At 32.6% G+C, this 17,711-nt stretch overlaps 1 protein-coding gene across 5 annotated transcripts in view; it reads left to right on the forward strand.

Annotated features, from left to right (window-relative positions):
• Positions 1–14,588, forward strand: part of Klhl4 (kelch-like family member 4) — a 290,282-nt gene extending 275,694 nt beyond the window's left edge. For all 5 annotated transcript variants that reach the window (XM_039099723.2, XM_063280013.1, XM_006257199.5 and 2 more), the window contains 5 exons: positions 5,719–5,943; positions 7,596–7,758; positions 9,567–9,779; positions 12,514–12,685; positions 13,195–14,588. In XM_039099723.2, coding sequence (XP_038955651.1) covers positions 5,719–5,943; positions 7,596–7,758; positions 9,567–9,779; positions 12,514–12,685; positions 13,195–13,254 — 833 coding nt within the window. In that variant the 3' untranslated portion in view covers positions 13,255–14,588. The remainder of the gene's footprint in view (positions 1–5,718; positions 5,944–7,595; positions 7,759–9,566; positions 9,780–12,513; positions 12,686–13,194) is intronic.
• The last annotated feature ends 3,123 nt before the right edge of the window (positions 14,589–17,711 follow it).

The following is a 17,711-nucleotide window of genomic DNA, read 5'->3' on the forward strand; positions in this document are numbered from 1 at the left end:
CAGAGTCTTTTTATTGGGAAATCAAGTCCATTGATGTTAAAAGATATTAAGAAATCTTGATTGTTGTTTACTATTTTTTGTTTAGTTTTTAGAGGTGAACTTTTGTTTGTGTGGCTCTCTTCTTTTGGATTTGTTGAAAGGAGATTACTTCTTGCCTTTTCCAGTGTGTATATTCTCTCCTTGTTTTGCAGTTTTCCATCTATTATCCTTTGTATGGCTGGATTTGTGGAAAGATATTGTGTAAATTTGGTTTTGTCATGCAATACCTTGGTTTCTCCACCTATGTCAATTGAGAGTTTTGCTGGATATAGTAGCCTGGGCTGGCATTTTTTGATCTTAGGGTCTGTATGACATCTACCCAGGATCTTCTAGCTTTCATAGTCATTGTTGGGAAGTCTGGTGTAATTCTGATAGGTCTGCCTTTATGTTACTTGACCTTTTCCCTGTACTGTTTCTATTATTCTTTGTTTTCTGCATTTGGTGTTTTGACTATTATGTGATGGGAGTAATTTCTTTTCTTTTCCCATCTATTTGGAGTTCTGAGGGCTTCTTGTATGTTCATGGACATTTCTTTCTTTAGGTTAGAGAAGTTTTCGTCTATAATTTTGTTGAAGATATTTACTGACCCTTTAAATTGGGAATCTTTGCTGTCTATTATATCTCTTATCCTTATGTTTGGTCTTCTCATTGTGTCCTGGGTTTCCTGGATGTTATGGGTTAGGAGATTTTTTTTCCTCTTTCATTTTCTTTCATTATTGTGTCAATATTTCCTATGGTATCTTCTGTAGCTGAGATTGTCTCTTCAATCTCTTCTATTCTGTTGGTGATGCTTGCATCTATGACTCCTCATCTCTTGTCTAGGTTTTCCGTCTCCAGGGTTGTCTCCTTTCATGATTTCTTTATTGTTTCTATTTCCACTTCTAGATCCTCAATGATTTTGTTCAATTCTTTTACCTGTTTGCTTGTTTTTCTGTAATTCTTTAAGGGATTTTTGTGTTTCCTCTTTAAGGGCTTCTACTTGTTAACCTGTGTTCTCCTGTATTTCTCTAAGGCAGTTTTTATTTCTTCTTTAAGTGCTTTTCTGGCATGTTGTGGTATCCTGTACTTGCTTTGTGGTAGAACTCGGTTCTGATGATTCCGAATTGTCTTGGTTTCCTTTGCTTATGCTCTTCCCCTTGCCTCTTACCATGTCTCTGACTGGAGTTTTTCCCTCCTGTGTGTCTGTGAGCCTGTGAGCCTTTGATCTTAGGAGTGAAAGCACTCCTCAGAGACCAGCTCTCTCAGGGCAAGCTTTGCTTCTGGGACAGCCTTTGCTCTGGGTACAGATGGAGACTACAGGAAATCTTTGCCAGGCTGCTCTAAGGTTCCTATGCCCAATGTACTCCTGGTGGTTGGTTCGCTCTTTGGACAGTTAGTAGAGCAAAAGTAGGGTCTCATCTGTGGGCTTAGGAGTGAGAATGCTCCTGGGAGACCAACTCTCTCCAGGCAGATTTTGGGTGTGGACTCATTAAGAACTTTTTAAATATACATATAATAGATTTTGTTATTATTTTACACTCTATTATTTTTTTGTTTTCTTATTACCTTTTCTTAAACATCCTGTCTAATTTTTGCTTGATAACTACCTGTTCTCATGATAACTAATGAAGCCTTGTGAGAGCAGAGTGAGAATAATAATTCATACCAATTCTTCTTAATTCAAATACCTTTGCAAATTGATTGTCAAATTATAGACTAAGTTTTCAATATACAATTTCTAAAAGAAGTTGGGCAATGGCGATGCACTCCTTTCATCCTAGCACTCAGAGGCAGAGGCAGTGTGATCTCTGAATTTGAGGCTACACAGATATACAGTGTGATCTTCAGGATAGCCAAGGAATACAGAGAAACTCTTCTTCAAAACAAACAAACAAGCGAACAAACAAACAACTAGAGAAGTCTAGAAAATATATTTAAAATTTAATACCTCTCACAATGAAATTGTAAATGAAATGATTTCGGAAATTATAGAACTACCTCATATAGCAAGTATTCTTCAGAAAATAACAAATAATATGAGATACCATAATTAATTTGTCTTTTACTGCTTTTTATTGTTTTATTTTCCATTTTTAGTTTAATTTTGTTTTTATAACCTAGCTTGACCACCTAAAGGCCGTGCCATTTACCCTATTCATCCCAAGTGCTTGGATTACAGGCATGAGCCATTATATCTAGCCTCATTGCAATGAATACAATAGTATTAACAGTTTTGTGGCACTTAAATTAAAAAGTAAAAGTAGTAAGTGCAAAGGAAAATCCTATACTCAACAATACTGAAAAATATAGATTAGATGAAATAGATGATTTTCTAGACAGATATCACATACCAAAATTAAATCAGAATCAGATCGACCATCTAAATAGTCCTATCAACCCTAAGGAATTGGAAGCAGTCATTAAGTCTTCCAAATAAGAAGAGCCAAGGCCAGATAGCTTTGGTGCAGAATTCTATCAGACCTGTATAGAAAACCTAATACCAAATCTCTGCAAACTCTTCCACAAAATAGAAACAGAAGGAACCTACCCAGTTTGAACTGAAAGAGAACTTCAGACCAATTTCCCTCATGAGTTTTGATGCCAAAAATATTTAATAAAATTCTTATAAACCAAATCCTGAGCACATTAAAACAAACATTCACCATTATCAAGTAGTCTTCATTCCAGGCATACAGAGATAATTTAATATATAGAAATATACCCGTGTAATCCACTATATAACCAGTCTCACAGAAATGAAATTACCATTCTTTGTTTGTGTGTTCTGGTTTTTTGTTTGTTTGTTTGGTTGGTTTGGTTTTTTTATTTCTGTGCTAGGAATCAACTCAGACTTTTACCCAGGCTAGGCTAATTCGCCTTTGTTGAGCTATAACTCAGGATTTAATTTGTGATATCTATAGTGACACAATTTGCAACATAGAAACATTTTTAAGTGTTGAGGGCTTTGTTCATTTTACTTATTAATAGAATAGCATGTGTGAGTGCATGTGTCACAGGTTCGTGTGGAGACAATTTACAGACATCAGTTTTCTCCTTGCCATCAAACTTCAGGCATCAAACTTAGCTGCCAGCAACGTTACCTACTGAGCCATTTCTCTGGTACAGTATAGAAACTTTCTATATGTATGTTGTATTTCCTTCTATTTTATCATTCTCAAAAATATGTTGTCGACTTTAAACTTAAGTGAAGTTTTAAACAGAAAAAGAAGAAACGAAAAAAAGTTGTTATAAGTACATCTGGCTACATGCCTCATTCTAAAACTAAGCAAAATAGCAGAATTTTATGAGTGAACTCTATTCCCAAATATCAGATTTAGAAGCAATTAAGCCTTTCATTTTGGGGGACTCTAAGTTCTTGATAGATAGTGACACCATAAAAATCTCTATGGGAAGTTGTATACTATTCAGAGAATACTAAGACCTATTATTTGTGAATACCTTTTGAAAACACTTCATAAGTCTGACCATAATACTGCACAGAAGCCTCTATTACTTCAACTTTGGGAATTTTAAGATTAGATAATCTTGAAATGTTCTTGAATGAATTCTTGCTGAAAGTATAAGTTCCTTTTTCTGTATTGCCCCTATTCTAGAAGATATAGCAGTAAAACTCTCCCTACTATTTGTGGTTTTCATTTCTTGAAAAAACAGTATGAGCACATAAGAATAACAGTGAAACAGGAAAGAATTAGTTGTAAAATCTAAGTGAGCACAAAACATGTAAAGGATAGCATTTGCCTATATAAATTTTATATTAATAACAAATTTATCAGTACAATTTTTTCACAGTATTATATGAGCCTTTCCTTTAATAATTTGTTTCAGTTACTTTAAAGATGCTTTTTGAAATTTTACCTATTAATGTCTAAGAATAAAGTTTTTTGTTATTTAATTTTGGCTCTGTGTCATGTGATAAAGACAGAACTACTTAATTAAATAGAGATCACACAAGTGTCTGAAGCTAAAGTTAATGACTAGAATGTATGATAAAAGAATTATAAGAAAGCTGTAATAAAGATGCAAGTCAAAGCTTAAAATTTGAAAAGTTAAATTATCAGTGAAAGCGAGTAAAGGATCTGAGAAAGTCTTTGTAATTTAAGTTGCTTAACTACTAGTAAAAAAGATTTATAATTGCAGTAAAGATGTTTAAAGAAAAACCCTTGCTTTCTGTAGTTAGCCTAATGCCCTGGAAAATTGATCTCACAGAAGGCAGAGAGGTAAATATTTCAGATATCCATTATAGTTGATTTTTGTGACAGCTAATTAATGGAGCCTTGTATAATTTCCTAACCTATTACTTTCCGTTACTTTATTTTATTAATAATTAGCCCATTGAATTTTGGATTCTAGTCTAATCTGACTATGATAAATTTCATTGGTTAAAACAAAAATGAAACAAACCAGAAGCAAAGAAAGATTTGTGAAAATTAGAATAATTAAACAGAAAGATAAAAATATTCACAGAAAACTGGATGTGAAACTATATATCAATCTGTATTAATTTTGGTATCATTCAAATATAATTACTACAGAAAATCCAAAATAACTTAGCTATAGATACAATATATATTCTGTTGAAGTTTCATCTTTATATGACCCTAGACCACAGCCTTATAATTGTCAATGACAATATTGAAAATATTAACTTCATTTTCATTGTTACAACAAATTAATTTTCCCACAAATATGCCAGTATAGAACACAGGTATGCTTTGCTTATCCATGTGATTAATTTGATGCAATTTGGATGAGATTTCCCAAAACATATATCCACAGGCTTCAGTAAACTGTAGAAGTGACTAATAATTCAACCAACTTTCCTTTTCAGATTTTTTCATTAGAAGCCAAATAATTGTGAAAAATCAGCCTTAACAAAACAAAACAAAAAAAAAAAAACACTCAGGAGCAACTTTGAGTAAATAACAAAATGTATTGTCTATAGAAGTAAAAAATCCATTACAGTAATAGTACAAATTTCCTCTTTTACTCGTTATAGTATATACTACTTAATTCAATTGACATTTCAGAAGTTTAAATTAAAACTCTTATCAATGAGGAAATTCCTCAGAATTTTATAACTTTAGTCACAATTATTCTTATACTTACCATGGAATATTTTGAGAAACATGCTTGAGAGGGAGTTTAACTCCAGAATATTTACTCATCTACCTAGACTTTAATTCAAACATGCACACACACACACACACACACACACACACACACACACCTATATGTACACAATGAATAAATCCTTAAATTGTACAATGACACAGAAATAAATTATAACTTATAATTTAAAATTTTAAAGATATATAAATATGCAATTACAGAATCCAATATATGGGATTTTTCATTATAAATATGTTGGACACATGTGTTGGTACCACCAGTAATATAGCCACAAATTTATTTTATTTCATGTTGTATTTAATATTAGCACAACAATCATATTTTGATGGCATAAGTCACATAAGTAAAGCTATTTCTTCTCTATCTTCCAGTTCAACCCAGAAGTATTACTCTTTGCTTTATGTTTCAGTTACTACTTTCATCTGAGCTACTGAATTTAATTTGAGCTTTCTTCCCTGATGTTTTGCTTCAAAATAAAACACATTATGTGAAATAAGCCAATTCACAATTTTAAGGAGGTTTTATTATTGCTAATTATATCTTTTACAGGTACCACTACAATTGAGAAGTATGACCTCAGAACCAACAGTTGGATCCATATTGGCACTATGAGTGGTCGTAGACTTCAGTTTGGAGTTGCAGTTGTTGATAATAAACTTTATGTTGTGGGAGGAAGAGATGGCTTAAAAACTTTGAATACTGTGGAATGTTTCAATCCAGTTACTAAAACCTGGGTTGTGATGCCTCCTATGTCAACACATAGACATGGGCTAGGTAAGACATTTAATGCTATATAATTTCTGGAAAAAAAAGGTACAGGAAAGCTTTTAAAATTAGATCTAGGTACACTTAATGAAGAGTTATTCAAAGAGTCACATTGGCTTCAAAATTCTGGGGAGGTTACAAACTTGAAATGTGTATGGACATCTTTAACTGTAACATAATATATTATAGTTCTATGTCTCTTCTGTCAATGTTTGAAAGGGTTCCATTTCAGGGAAGACAATAATTTTCAGAAGGGATAATTTATGGAAAATATAAAGGGCAATAGAACACTTTGTTCAAGCTCAGTTCAGAAGGTAAAATTTTTGACCATGGGAAAGCAATTTAAATTTTAGTTAGAAAATAACTCATGCCATAACAAGCAAATTTGCACTCACTGAAAGACTTAAAGTAGATGTGTAGCATAAACATGTATACAATTAGCACTTTTGTTGATCAGAACTCTAAAATATAGAGGTTTCTAAGCAGTTTAAGAATGAGTAAGGTTGTGTAGAACATTAGAGAACTTTAATACTTCTGAGTATTTGTCAAGGTATATTTTTTATCCTATGTTCCAAATGTTAAAATAAAAGTCTTATGGTATTTGAAAAATAAAGTACTTGATTCTTTTTTTACACAATAGACATTTTAGGTTTATTTTTAAAATCATGTGTAGGCATATGCATCTCTGTATGGGTTTATGAACATGTAAATGGTACCTAGAAGATCAGAAGAGGATGTTAGATCTCTTGCAGCTGGAGTTACAGTCAGTTGTGAGCTCCCAGTCATGAGTGCTAGAATTGAACATATCTAGTCCTTGGCAATATTACCCCAACTTTTAACCCCTGAGTTATTTATCTATGACCACAATAGACTTTAATAGACCTACTAAGTATCATTTCCAGGACTGAAATTGTCTCCTCATTTGTCTTAGTAAACTGTTTCTGCTAAATCATACACAATGTAGTTATTATATATTACATCAATGTAATTCTTATACACATGCCTGTTCTGTAGAGAAATAAAGACAAGCTTTTTAAAATACAGTTTAACAGATGTGAATAATCGCATATGTGAGACAAGTATACAAAACACAATAATAGTCTAAATTAGATGAAAGTGAAAATAAAGCCCAATTCTCAGAGTCCTGAGAGGCAGGGAGAGATCATTCATAATTTTTATAAAAACTTCCAGCTAAAGCTCAAAAAATGCATGTTAATTGAATTATCTCAAGGAAATCTTTTTAAGCTTATATTCAAATAGGAATTGAGAAGAGATTTCACATTAAGCCTGAAAGTAGTGGTTTATCTTATGTTAAGTATCCATCCTGTGAGTGTTTGTATTAATAAATAGTGTTGAAATAATGCCAGAAAAATGTTAGCTTCCACTTACTTCCTTTCCTGGTATTTTACTCTACTAACTCTGTTGATTTTAGTGATAGAAGAATGATAGCTTTCCATGATATATATTGATCAGTGGAAGTTTTCATGATAATAAGACCAAATTTACCCTCATACAAGTATCAAAGTATTCACACCTACAGACAACTACTTCAAATACAATACACAGAGAGGTATTTTTGGCAGTTGGTTGCTTGTAAAATGAAAATACTGTTATTGCTTGAGATATGCCTAGGTGAGTCCTTATATGATGTTATTCTTTAGGCGTGGCCACACTTGAAGGACCAATGTATGCTGTTGGAGGGCACGATGGCTGGAGCTATCTAAATACTGTAGAAAGATGGGATCCTGATGGACGTCAGTGGAATTATGTGGCCAGCATGTCAACCCCAAGAAGCACAGTTGGAGTTGTTGCATTGAACAATAAGTAAGATTAAACACAAAAGGTCTTTGCTCCCAGACCTTGTAGTAGAGAGTCTCCCTGTCATGGTCATCAATTAATAAACATTCTACATGGTCAGATCATCCTTACTAGCAATTATAATTATCATTTGGTGGAAATAGTCCTTCATTATGAGAAAAACAGTTGTCTAAAATAAATGCTTCATTAAATACTTTATAGATCTTCTCTCTTCAAAATTTTGGACAGAAACGTCAGCATTTTTTATCATGTTTTGCATCATAGCCTTATCTTAAAATAGTAGAATCTTCATTTTATTGAAGTCCTTAGGAGAAGTGTATATACTTAAATTTAAGGGACATTGTTGTAGGTAATCATTTCTAGTTACCCTAAATAAATGACATTTTTTCATTGCTATTTACTCTAAATTTATAAAATCATTTGTCTGCCTATTTTTATAAATAATGTAAGTTTTTGTTCAGCAATCCATCTTCAGGGAGTTTAAAGTTCATAAGTATTCAACTTCATCTAGTTTGCCCCTGAAGATTTACTTTTTTCTGGTCTTAAAAGAACAAACTAATAAACTAAACCTAATGATGTCTCCATGTGTTGAATTTGTACCACATTATGGTACATAATATTTTTCTTTATTTTTTAATTTTTCCTATTGCTAAGATAATAATATAATTACATCATTTTGCTTTCCCTCCAGACTGTCCCATATACCTTCAGTTCTCTTTCTAATTTATGACATTTTTTTCATTCAATATTTTTACATTCATATATGCCTATAAATATACTACTAGACATGACATATTCAGTCTGTATAACGCTACTTATTTGTACGTTTTCAGGGACACAGAAACACTCAAGGGTAGTTTACAAGATAGAAATTTCATACAACAGGGTAGGCAGTGTCTAGAAGAGCTATGCAGCTCTGCACTCTGCACTCTTACTGCATAAAACTGATACATGAACAAATAAATGAGCACAGTAACAAAAATCGACACAGGTATATTTTAGAACTAAACACAAGAAGAGGTAGGCAATATGTACAGCATATAGGAGATCCATAACAATAATACTTTTGGATTTCCCACAATCCTAAATGGACTGTCTGAGAAGACCTGATGATATCAAGTGATTCACTTCCCTAATCTCCTCTATACATTACACCAGGTTCAAATCATCAAGTTAAACTAATTTCATTTTGTTTTACTAGATTTCTACTGTTCAAAATTCAGTGTGAAAAGTTATAAGCATATAGTTTATAGTTTAATCACCTTTATTATAACATGATAAATTTAAATTAAACATTATATTTTGAAATAATTAACAATTGTAAGTTACTAAGGAAAGGGTAAGAATTACATGTTCTTCCTGGGGACAATACACTTTCTCTATTTTATTCTCTTTCCTTAATTGAATTATAGAGATATCTTTAGAAAAAATATTTTATACTAAACAATTTGTACATTAATGTGTGAAGTCAAGTAACTGTAATGTTGTTGAAAGTGAGAGTTGTGGCTACCTGCAAAACTGTTTGATACCTTCAGGCTTTTTCCAGATTCTTCCTTTCTGGAACTTTTAGTGTCATCTTAAATTTACTCTGGCATAAATGAAAGAGGGCTATTTGGAATAAGCTTGGCTGGATCAAGTATCCCAGATAACTATGCATTCATAAACTTAGGCTTTCTATTGCAAAGAGTGATGAGATAAAATATTCATTTTGAAGTGTGAGAAAATAAAAATGCCATCATTTTTATTTTGATGGATGAATTTTGAATGAATATGTGTACACACAAAGTTATGTATATATGTCTATATTTTTCTAGATTGTATGCTATTGGTGGGCGTGATGGAAGTTCCTGCCTCAAGTCGATGGAGTACTTTGACCCACATACTAACAAATGGAGTCTGTGTGCTCCAATGTCCAAAAGACGTGGGGGTGTAGGAGTAGCAACACATAATGGATATTTGTATGTTGTAGGGGGTCATGATGCCCCTGCTCCTAATCATTGCTCCAGACTTTCTGACTGTGTGGAAAGGTACGTTTTGTGCATGCGTTTATTTGAATTATTTTTAATGAGACAAATTTGAAACTACCAAAATGTAATCTTCTTATATATTAACCTTTTAAGTGGATTTATTCTTTGTAACATTCTATGCTTAGACAAAACATTTTGTAAATTTGAATAAAATTTATCACAAAACTATGAAATATATTTCTCTTAGTTACATTATAAAGTAGCAGCACAAAAGAGATAGAGTAAGAACATTTTATGAAAGCTATCAAACCAACCCATCGGATTCAAATAAAATTAAGTTTGTTGTTTCTAAACTCAGCTCAATGCACAAAGTGATTTTTTAAAAAGTTTTATCACAAAATATAGGTGGGATTTTTAAATAAAATTGATTTTCTAAACAATTACCTTACTGCAATAAATATTTTCTTGCTCAAAGCTAAGTTTTTTGAGTGGAATACATTGCTTGAGATAAATAACATGATTTGTCGCTTAAAATAAATATTATCTGTCTGAATTCCCTTTCAAAGTAGACAGCATGTAAAGGCAAAAAACAAAAAAAAAAAACAAAAAAAAAACAAAAACAAAACAAAACAAAACCACCACCACCACCACCACCACCACCAACAACAACAACAACAACAACAACAAACCAGTTAAAATTGTGTTATTACCGAGTTATAAATTTTCAGTTGCATCCCAGAAGACTCAGCTGATACAGGGATTAAAGAAATTCAGTGAACAGAAATTCAGTGAACAGGTAAAATTTGTACTTCATAGATATAACTTTCTTTTAGAATTCCACAATAACACACACACACACACACACACACACACACACACACACACACACACACAAATATCACATACATTTAAAACCATTGGAGCAAAAGAAGTGAAGGGTTTCTAGTTTTCTGGTGTGCTGCTCTGCTGTTGTGAGAAATCACTGACCAAAACTAAGTTAGTAGAATAGGGGATTTATTTCAGTTTACATCTTTTTATCATCAAGGAATCCAAGTCAGGAATTCAAACAAGAATTGTGATTTGGAACTCAAGCAGAGACTATGGAGGAACACTGCTTACTCGCTTGTTCCTCATGTCTTATTAAGCCTGCATTCTTATACAGCCTAGGTCCACCTGCCTTAGGATTACACTGTCTACACTGGGTTTCACAATGCCACATTAGGCATTGAGAAAATGCCCAGAAACCTTCCTACATGCCAAAACCTAATGGAGGCAATTGCTGAATTGAGGTCTTCACTTTCTCAGTAAATACAGTTTGTTTCTAATTGACAAAAGTGTACCAACACATTTAAAAAAAGCTGTATTTTTCTAACATTGTTAAAAAGAAATGGTTGATTTGTCTGTTGTCTTGTAATTTTTAAACCATTATTTAGCTCAAAAGCATTTAACTTAAAAAGGTTTACAAAACTTTCCTATTATTTTTATAGTTTCCATGTTTTTTCCTATAATGTTAATTTAAAAATGTAAAAATTTACAACATTCTATTGTGTATGCAATGAGCCAGTGATAACTTATCTTATATTTTCAAGGTCATTAGAAATTTGCATCCAAATTAATATGTATTTATGTGGACATGTCTACAGACTAACCGATAAAAAAGAGAGATAAACAGTGAGAGAAGCAGCACTACTTTAAATTGAATATGGTGAAGTAGTCAATGTGCTGCTTGACAACTACTACTATGTATCTTCAGATTATAAAACCATTAACAATTTCATTTTCCATCGTCTGGGTTTATAGCTAAGTGGAAGAGTGAACACACTTGTCAAACGCTTTAAGAGCCCAGACTCAGTACTCAGGAAGGCCAATAATGAAGAAATAAACCAAAATCATAACAACTCAACATTTTCCGCATTAAATAATAACCTGATAATCTTAACATTTTGAGATTTAATTATGCATGAATAGAAAATACGAGATTTTATGTAAATATGTAAGTAAGAACTCTGGGAGTTCTGGTTTACACTTTGTACATGTAAATACACTGATTTAACTCACTACAGACTTAATTCTATCAAAATTGCTTAGAAGACGCAGTATATAGAACATCAAATACAGATTTGTTTTGGTTCTAGGTCTCAACATACTATAACAATTTAAGGTGATATAGTAAGAATATTCAATAGTATATAAAATACATAGAAGTAGATTTGATAATTTGATGGTATTAAATTTTAATGATTGATATCAAATTCACATACAAGTTAAAATGAGACGCCTTGGATATCTATTGAAAATTTAAAGTTTAAAGGAGGTGATACTTGTATAAATAAATAAGTAAAAGTTGTAACATGAAAAAATAGTTTCAATGCACTTTTACAAATAGGTTGTGATTAGAAAGCATTTTATGCATAATTGTATGAATTTACTTAACTTTTCACATTTTTAGATTAAATGTTATACATTTTTAATGTACAGTTCAGAGCTGCAGAATTTTTTTTTCCTATAAAAGGTTTTAATGCCGAATTTGTATATCATATGAGAAAAGGAACAGAAAGAATGGCTTTCTTTACTTTACATAAGTGTTGTGCTCCCTCTTGTGACCAAATAGGGTTATGCTGTGCTCATGTTCTTTAATAAAAATTCTTTTGTCTTGAATAGCAAACCTATACTTGATAGTTATAATGTTTCAAATTCTGTGCTTTACACCATAGCCCATTTCTATTAATGCCTATTTTTTCATTGTAACATTACTGGATTTTTACCTCTTGATTGTCTTCCTAAATCTCTGTAGATATGATCCAAAAAGTGATTCATGGTCAACCGTGGCACCTTTGAGTGTTCCTCGAGATGCTGTTGCAGTATGCCCCCTTGGAGACAAACTCTATGTGGTTGGCGGATATGACGGTCATACCTATTTGAACACCGTTGAATCATACGATGCTCAGAAAGATGAATGGAAAGAGGTATTCTTGTAAAAATACCTCCAAATTAGTATATTTCAGAATTTAAGGAGAGATTTTAAAGCTTAATTTTGTAATTCGTTTGGTATTATTAGTAGGTTTTTCTCAGTAGACAAATACCGAATAGACCAAGATTCTGTTCTTAGCTTGATCTCTGTTTCAGTCTTTAATCTCTCAAAGCATGAACGAACACTAACAGAAAACAGCAGTATGACTATCTATACCAAATTCTTGTAATCCGTTATTTCATTCAATCCTCACAAAATCTTTTAGTAATTATCATTAGTTGTGCCTTTTCAACTGAAAAAACAAATGTTGCACATATAAAACTGTTTCAAAAGCAACTAATTATCTCGCCATGATATATTTGCATTCTATGCTCTATAGTGATCTGGGTGGTAGTTTTCTTATTTTTGGATAAGGTAAAAGTTAAGCCAAAAGAGGGAGCTAATCTTTGAAGGCCAACATTCTGGGTTATGCTAAAAACAATTCTTTTCTTATTTGTGTCTTAGGAAGTTCCTGTGAACATTGGAAGAGCTGGAGCATGTGTTGTTGTTGTGAAGCTACACTGAAATTATCATTTGACAATGCAATGAAATGGATTTCAAGAATGAAGATTAAACATGTTCTTTTATGAAGTTCATAAGCAAACTAAATGTTGTTGTGTCGTTCTCATGTATAGTTGAAACTGTTAACATTCGTAAGGCTGAAAACAAAAATTAAATGTGGATTACATGTTAGTGTTAAGTGTATGTGCTCAGATTATAGTCTAATGAGAAATCCAATATGCTATGATTTAAGCTCATTACTCTAAAATGTTAACATACCTAATGGATATTTCATAGTGGACAATATTTGAAGGTGATGAATACATTAACAATTTTCATGTAAGGATCTGGGAAGTAAAAAAAAACATTCTGTTAAAGGTACTCTACTGTGTGGAATAACTCAATGGAAAAAAGACAGAAGGTTTAGAGCATAATGTCTGGTTTTCAAACAATAGCTGACTTTGCTAATAATACCTCACATTTGTCAAGAAGAAAGGTTTTTCTGTGTCAAAGATGAAAGTGAACATTCGCTGATGTAATTTGCTATACTAATCACACCATTTCAAACTTTTCACAAGCCTATTATTTTTAATTTACTATCTGCCAAAATACATGTATAGATTTTCTATTTCATGATGTGGTGTATTGGTACATTCATTTGCAGTAAAATATCATAATGTCACATATACAATCTTTATTCTGAAACAGTGAGTCACTGAATATTGTATTGATACAAACTGTGACCTAAGATTCAGAATGTGAGGGCCTAATTTGTACAGAAATTAATTTTCCCCTTAAATATTTAGTGTGTTCTCTGGAAACACCTATTAAGTTTAGAAAGTCGATTTAAACAATTCTAAAGATTATAATTGAGAAATGTTCCACAATGTTGACACTTGGATACACCAAAATGTTTAATACACACTGTCAATTCTATAATTTCTATTTACCTACCAATATCTGTGTTTCTTTTAATTTCATAATCATGTTTCTCCAGTAGGAGATGGTAAGGATAAATGTTCTACAAAACTACACTTTTGAAGAAAAAAAAAGAATATTGAGTCATTTTAGCTTTTAACTATTATTTTAATTCATTCTACCTAATGATAAAACTAATATGGTAAAATATTGAAAACTAACATTTATGGAGTTAACTTTTCAAGTAAATGTTCCATTTTAGAATTTCTATAATATCTTCTCTTAAATGAACTTTGTTGACTATCAAAAAAAATCCAGAGTTGATGCTTATAATATGTGTTACTGCTACGTACTAAATTTTTTTTAAATCATATCATAAGTTGCACAAAGATGTTTGTACTTTGACCAGCTGAATTTAAATAAAATCTTTTCCCTCTGGCTATAGAGACTCTGATTTTAGAGTACGGTGAATACATGCTGAATGATCCTTCTGATGATGCCGTGCCACAAAAGCTAAAATATTTAAATGCTATTACATAGCTCCCTCTTTTTTCTTATTTTGTCTGTAATTCTCAACAGACATCTTTAGATTTTTCCATGTCTAGAGGTGAGACAGGATGACAGAGTGAAATTGAGAGTCTATAAAATACACATAAGACCTTGATGGAGTTTTTAGTGTTTGTTAGCATTATTAATTCCACATAATAATGAGCTGCCTTCTGACATTTATTTCATGAGCATAATATATTTTAATCATATTTATGAAATGTTATACCTTAGCTACTCTCTCTTTTTCCCTTTCATACTAATCTCCTTCCTCCTTGTCTAGCTCCTTACTCCATGACTTTCATTAGTGCTATTCCCAATAGCATTCGTAAAGGGTTGACTAGATGCTTTAGGTTAACATTTTTTAAGAAATTGAAAAAGGAGAGATATCTTGACCTTTAACGCATCATATCGTTTGAGGTACCATGTTAAATAAAGTTGTGAATAATTTGATAACTTACAGGTTAAATATTCCATTGTTTACCATGGATTCACAATGTTACAGTAATGATTACATCATACCCAAAATCTGTGTCTATACTAATGCCTTGTCAAACAAGTAGACATGAATACGATCTTTTTGCCCAGCTTGCTTTGCTTCCATTGATATGTTTATTGACTTATAGGTGAAATGCACATGGTACTCAAGGCTACCATTTCTCAGCTGCATTTGGAAATTATGCTTAAAAAGGAAAGAAAATTTGGCTTAGCCACTCTATCCTAGAATGAGTGCAAAATGAAGTTCAAAAATCTGAGTGCATGTGAACAATAGGGATAGAGAGCTACAGAGGTCCAAAACAAGAGTATAGCTTTGTTCCTCACAGTGAAACACAGTTGTGAAATTGAATGAAGACAATTTCTTCCTTACATCTATTAGTAGAGACTATTTATCAGTGGCTACTTAAGCAGACTGAGGTGGGGAACTGTCTTAGCAACTATTGTTTCACTGCAAAGAAAGTCCATGGGCAAGATAATTCTTCTAAAAGACCATATTTAATTGTTTGCTTGCAGTTTTAGTTTGCAGGGTTCGTTCATTTTTGTCATGAGAGGGAACCAGACAAACATGGTGCTAGAGAAGTATCATAGAGGTTTACATCACAATACACAGGCAGAGAGACACCAGGTCTGGTGTGGGCTTTTGCAACCTCATAGCCCACATCGAGTAACAGACCTCTTTCAAAGCACACATCTCCTGATCCTTCTCAAACAGTTCATCAACTGGGGATTAATCATGCAAATATTTGAGCCTATGGGACCATTCTCATTTAAACTACTACAGGAAATGATTTTTAGTTAACATATTCTTTTAACATGTGTATGGATTCATACATTTGAACACTTTACACTGAGTAGACAAAAATGTTCTTTTTGATATATATGATAATATAAATGATTTTACCTGATAATCGGAGACAGCGCCTCTACAATACAGATAAAGAAATAAAAGGTTCAGTGCCAGGAATGTGTGGGTTATCCTTTTGAGAGTTGTTTGCCCGTGGGTGCTACAGACTCCTAGACATTAGAGACTGTTACCACTATTTTTGTTTACAACCGCTCCCCATGAAATTGACAATAAGACTATTGCTGATGGAATCACATATATGATTCATAAAATTCAGAGAAATCAAGCCGATACTGACCTGGTACTTTCATATCTGTTTTCTAGCATTCAGATTTCTGAAAGGTGCTATCTATGCAGGCTACCAGAAGAGAAATGCAGTCAACAATCTTACCCTGCACGATACCATAATGACAGGCCCAAATAGATATGCCCACTGGTAACATAGTGGCACAAATGTTATAGGGAATAACCAAAGACTTTCTGATTGGATTACTGCCCACTTCACAAGATGGATAGTATAGCTTGCACCAATGTTGACTCCAACAACCATTGACTAGACGAATTATAAGCTCTAAGAGAGAATGTATTGTTATTATGCTAATAACTTCTGGCTCTAACCTCAAACTAGTTCATCGATCAGTCCTCTTAGAGAAGCTTCTTTTTGCAGAAGATGCTGATAAACAGTAAGATCTCAGACTCTTTCAGAGGTCCTGAATTCAAATCCCAGCAACCACATGGTGGCTCATAACCATCTGTAATGAGATCTGATGCCCTCTTCTTGTGTGTCTGAAGACAACTACGATGTATTTATAATAAATAAATAAATAAGCAAAAAAATAAATCTCAAAAAGCAGTAGACCTCTAAGTTTTCAACATGCAAAAAAATAAGAGACTGTGGAATGTTCAGTCCTAAATAGTATATTTATATCCTACCATATCTCCCCAAATCTTAAGACTCTTGAAGGAAAAGCAGATGGAATGGTATGTGAGAGGCAGAAGTAGTGGCTGACTACAATAAAATGGTGTTTTTGGAATGATTAGGAGAGTTAACACATGGTCTCCCAGTGTTTGTGACAACATGCTTAAGAAATTCAAAAGCTCAAGTCAGACAAAAATCTCAGCATGGAGGGGAAAATTAAAGTTCCTAGCCAAGAAAAAATGGCCATTGATAACTACTGGAAGGAGAGTTAATTTCCTTTTAAGATTATGACTCATGGTGGATTTACTGCCTTCTAAAGGGTAATTGCATACACAAGAAAATACATTTCACTCACTACCTTTAAGAGGGGGAAATAAAAAGACTATGAAGTTGGGTGGGTAACAAGGTGGAAATGGATCTAGGAGGAATTATATGACCTATGATTAGTCACAAAACAAGAAGAATCTTCAAGAAAGAAAGAGATTTGTGGAGAGAAGGGGCTCTGACAAAAGTGGTAAGTGCTAAGAAAATGAAAGCAGGAGTGATGAACATGCACTGCACATATGCAAAACTGCCTCAAAGCAAGTTTAATTGCTAGGACATCTAAAAAGGCTTTAGTCAGAATGAATTAGCTTGAACTATATCGCAGGGTGTTGAAGGTCTGCTTTTCAGAGCAATAGTCTTGACTTTAAAATAGGCCTGAAATAAAATCATATGGGAATCTTTGAAAGCCATGCTTTCACAAATCTTGACAAT

The sequence above is a fragment of the Rattus norvegicus genome, chromosome X (assembly GCF_036323735.1).
Source record: "Rattus norvegicus strain BN/NHsdMcwi chromosome X, GRCr8, whole genome shotgun sequence".
NCBI lineage: Eukaryota > Metazoa > Chordata > Mammalia > Rodentia > Muridae > Rattus > Rattus norvegicus.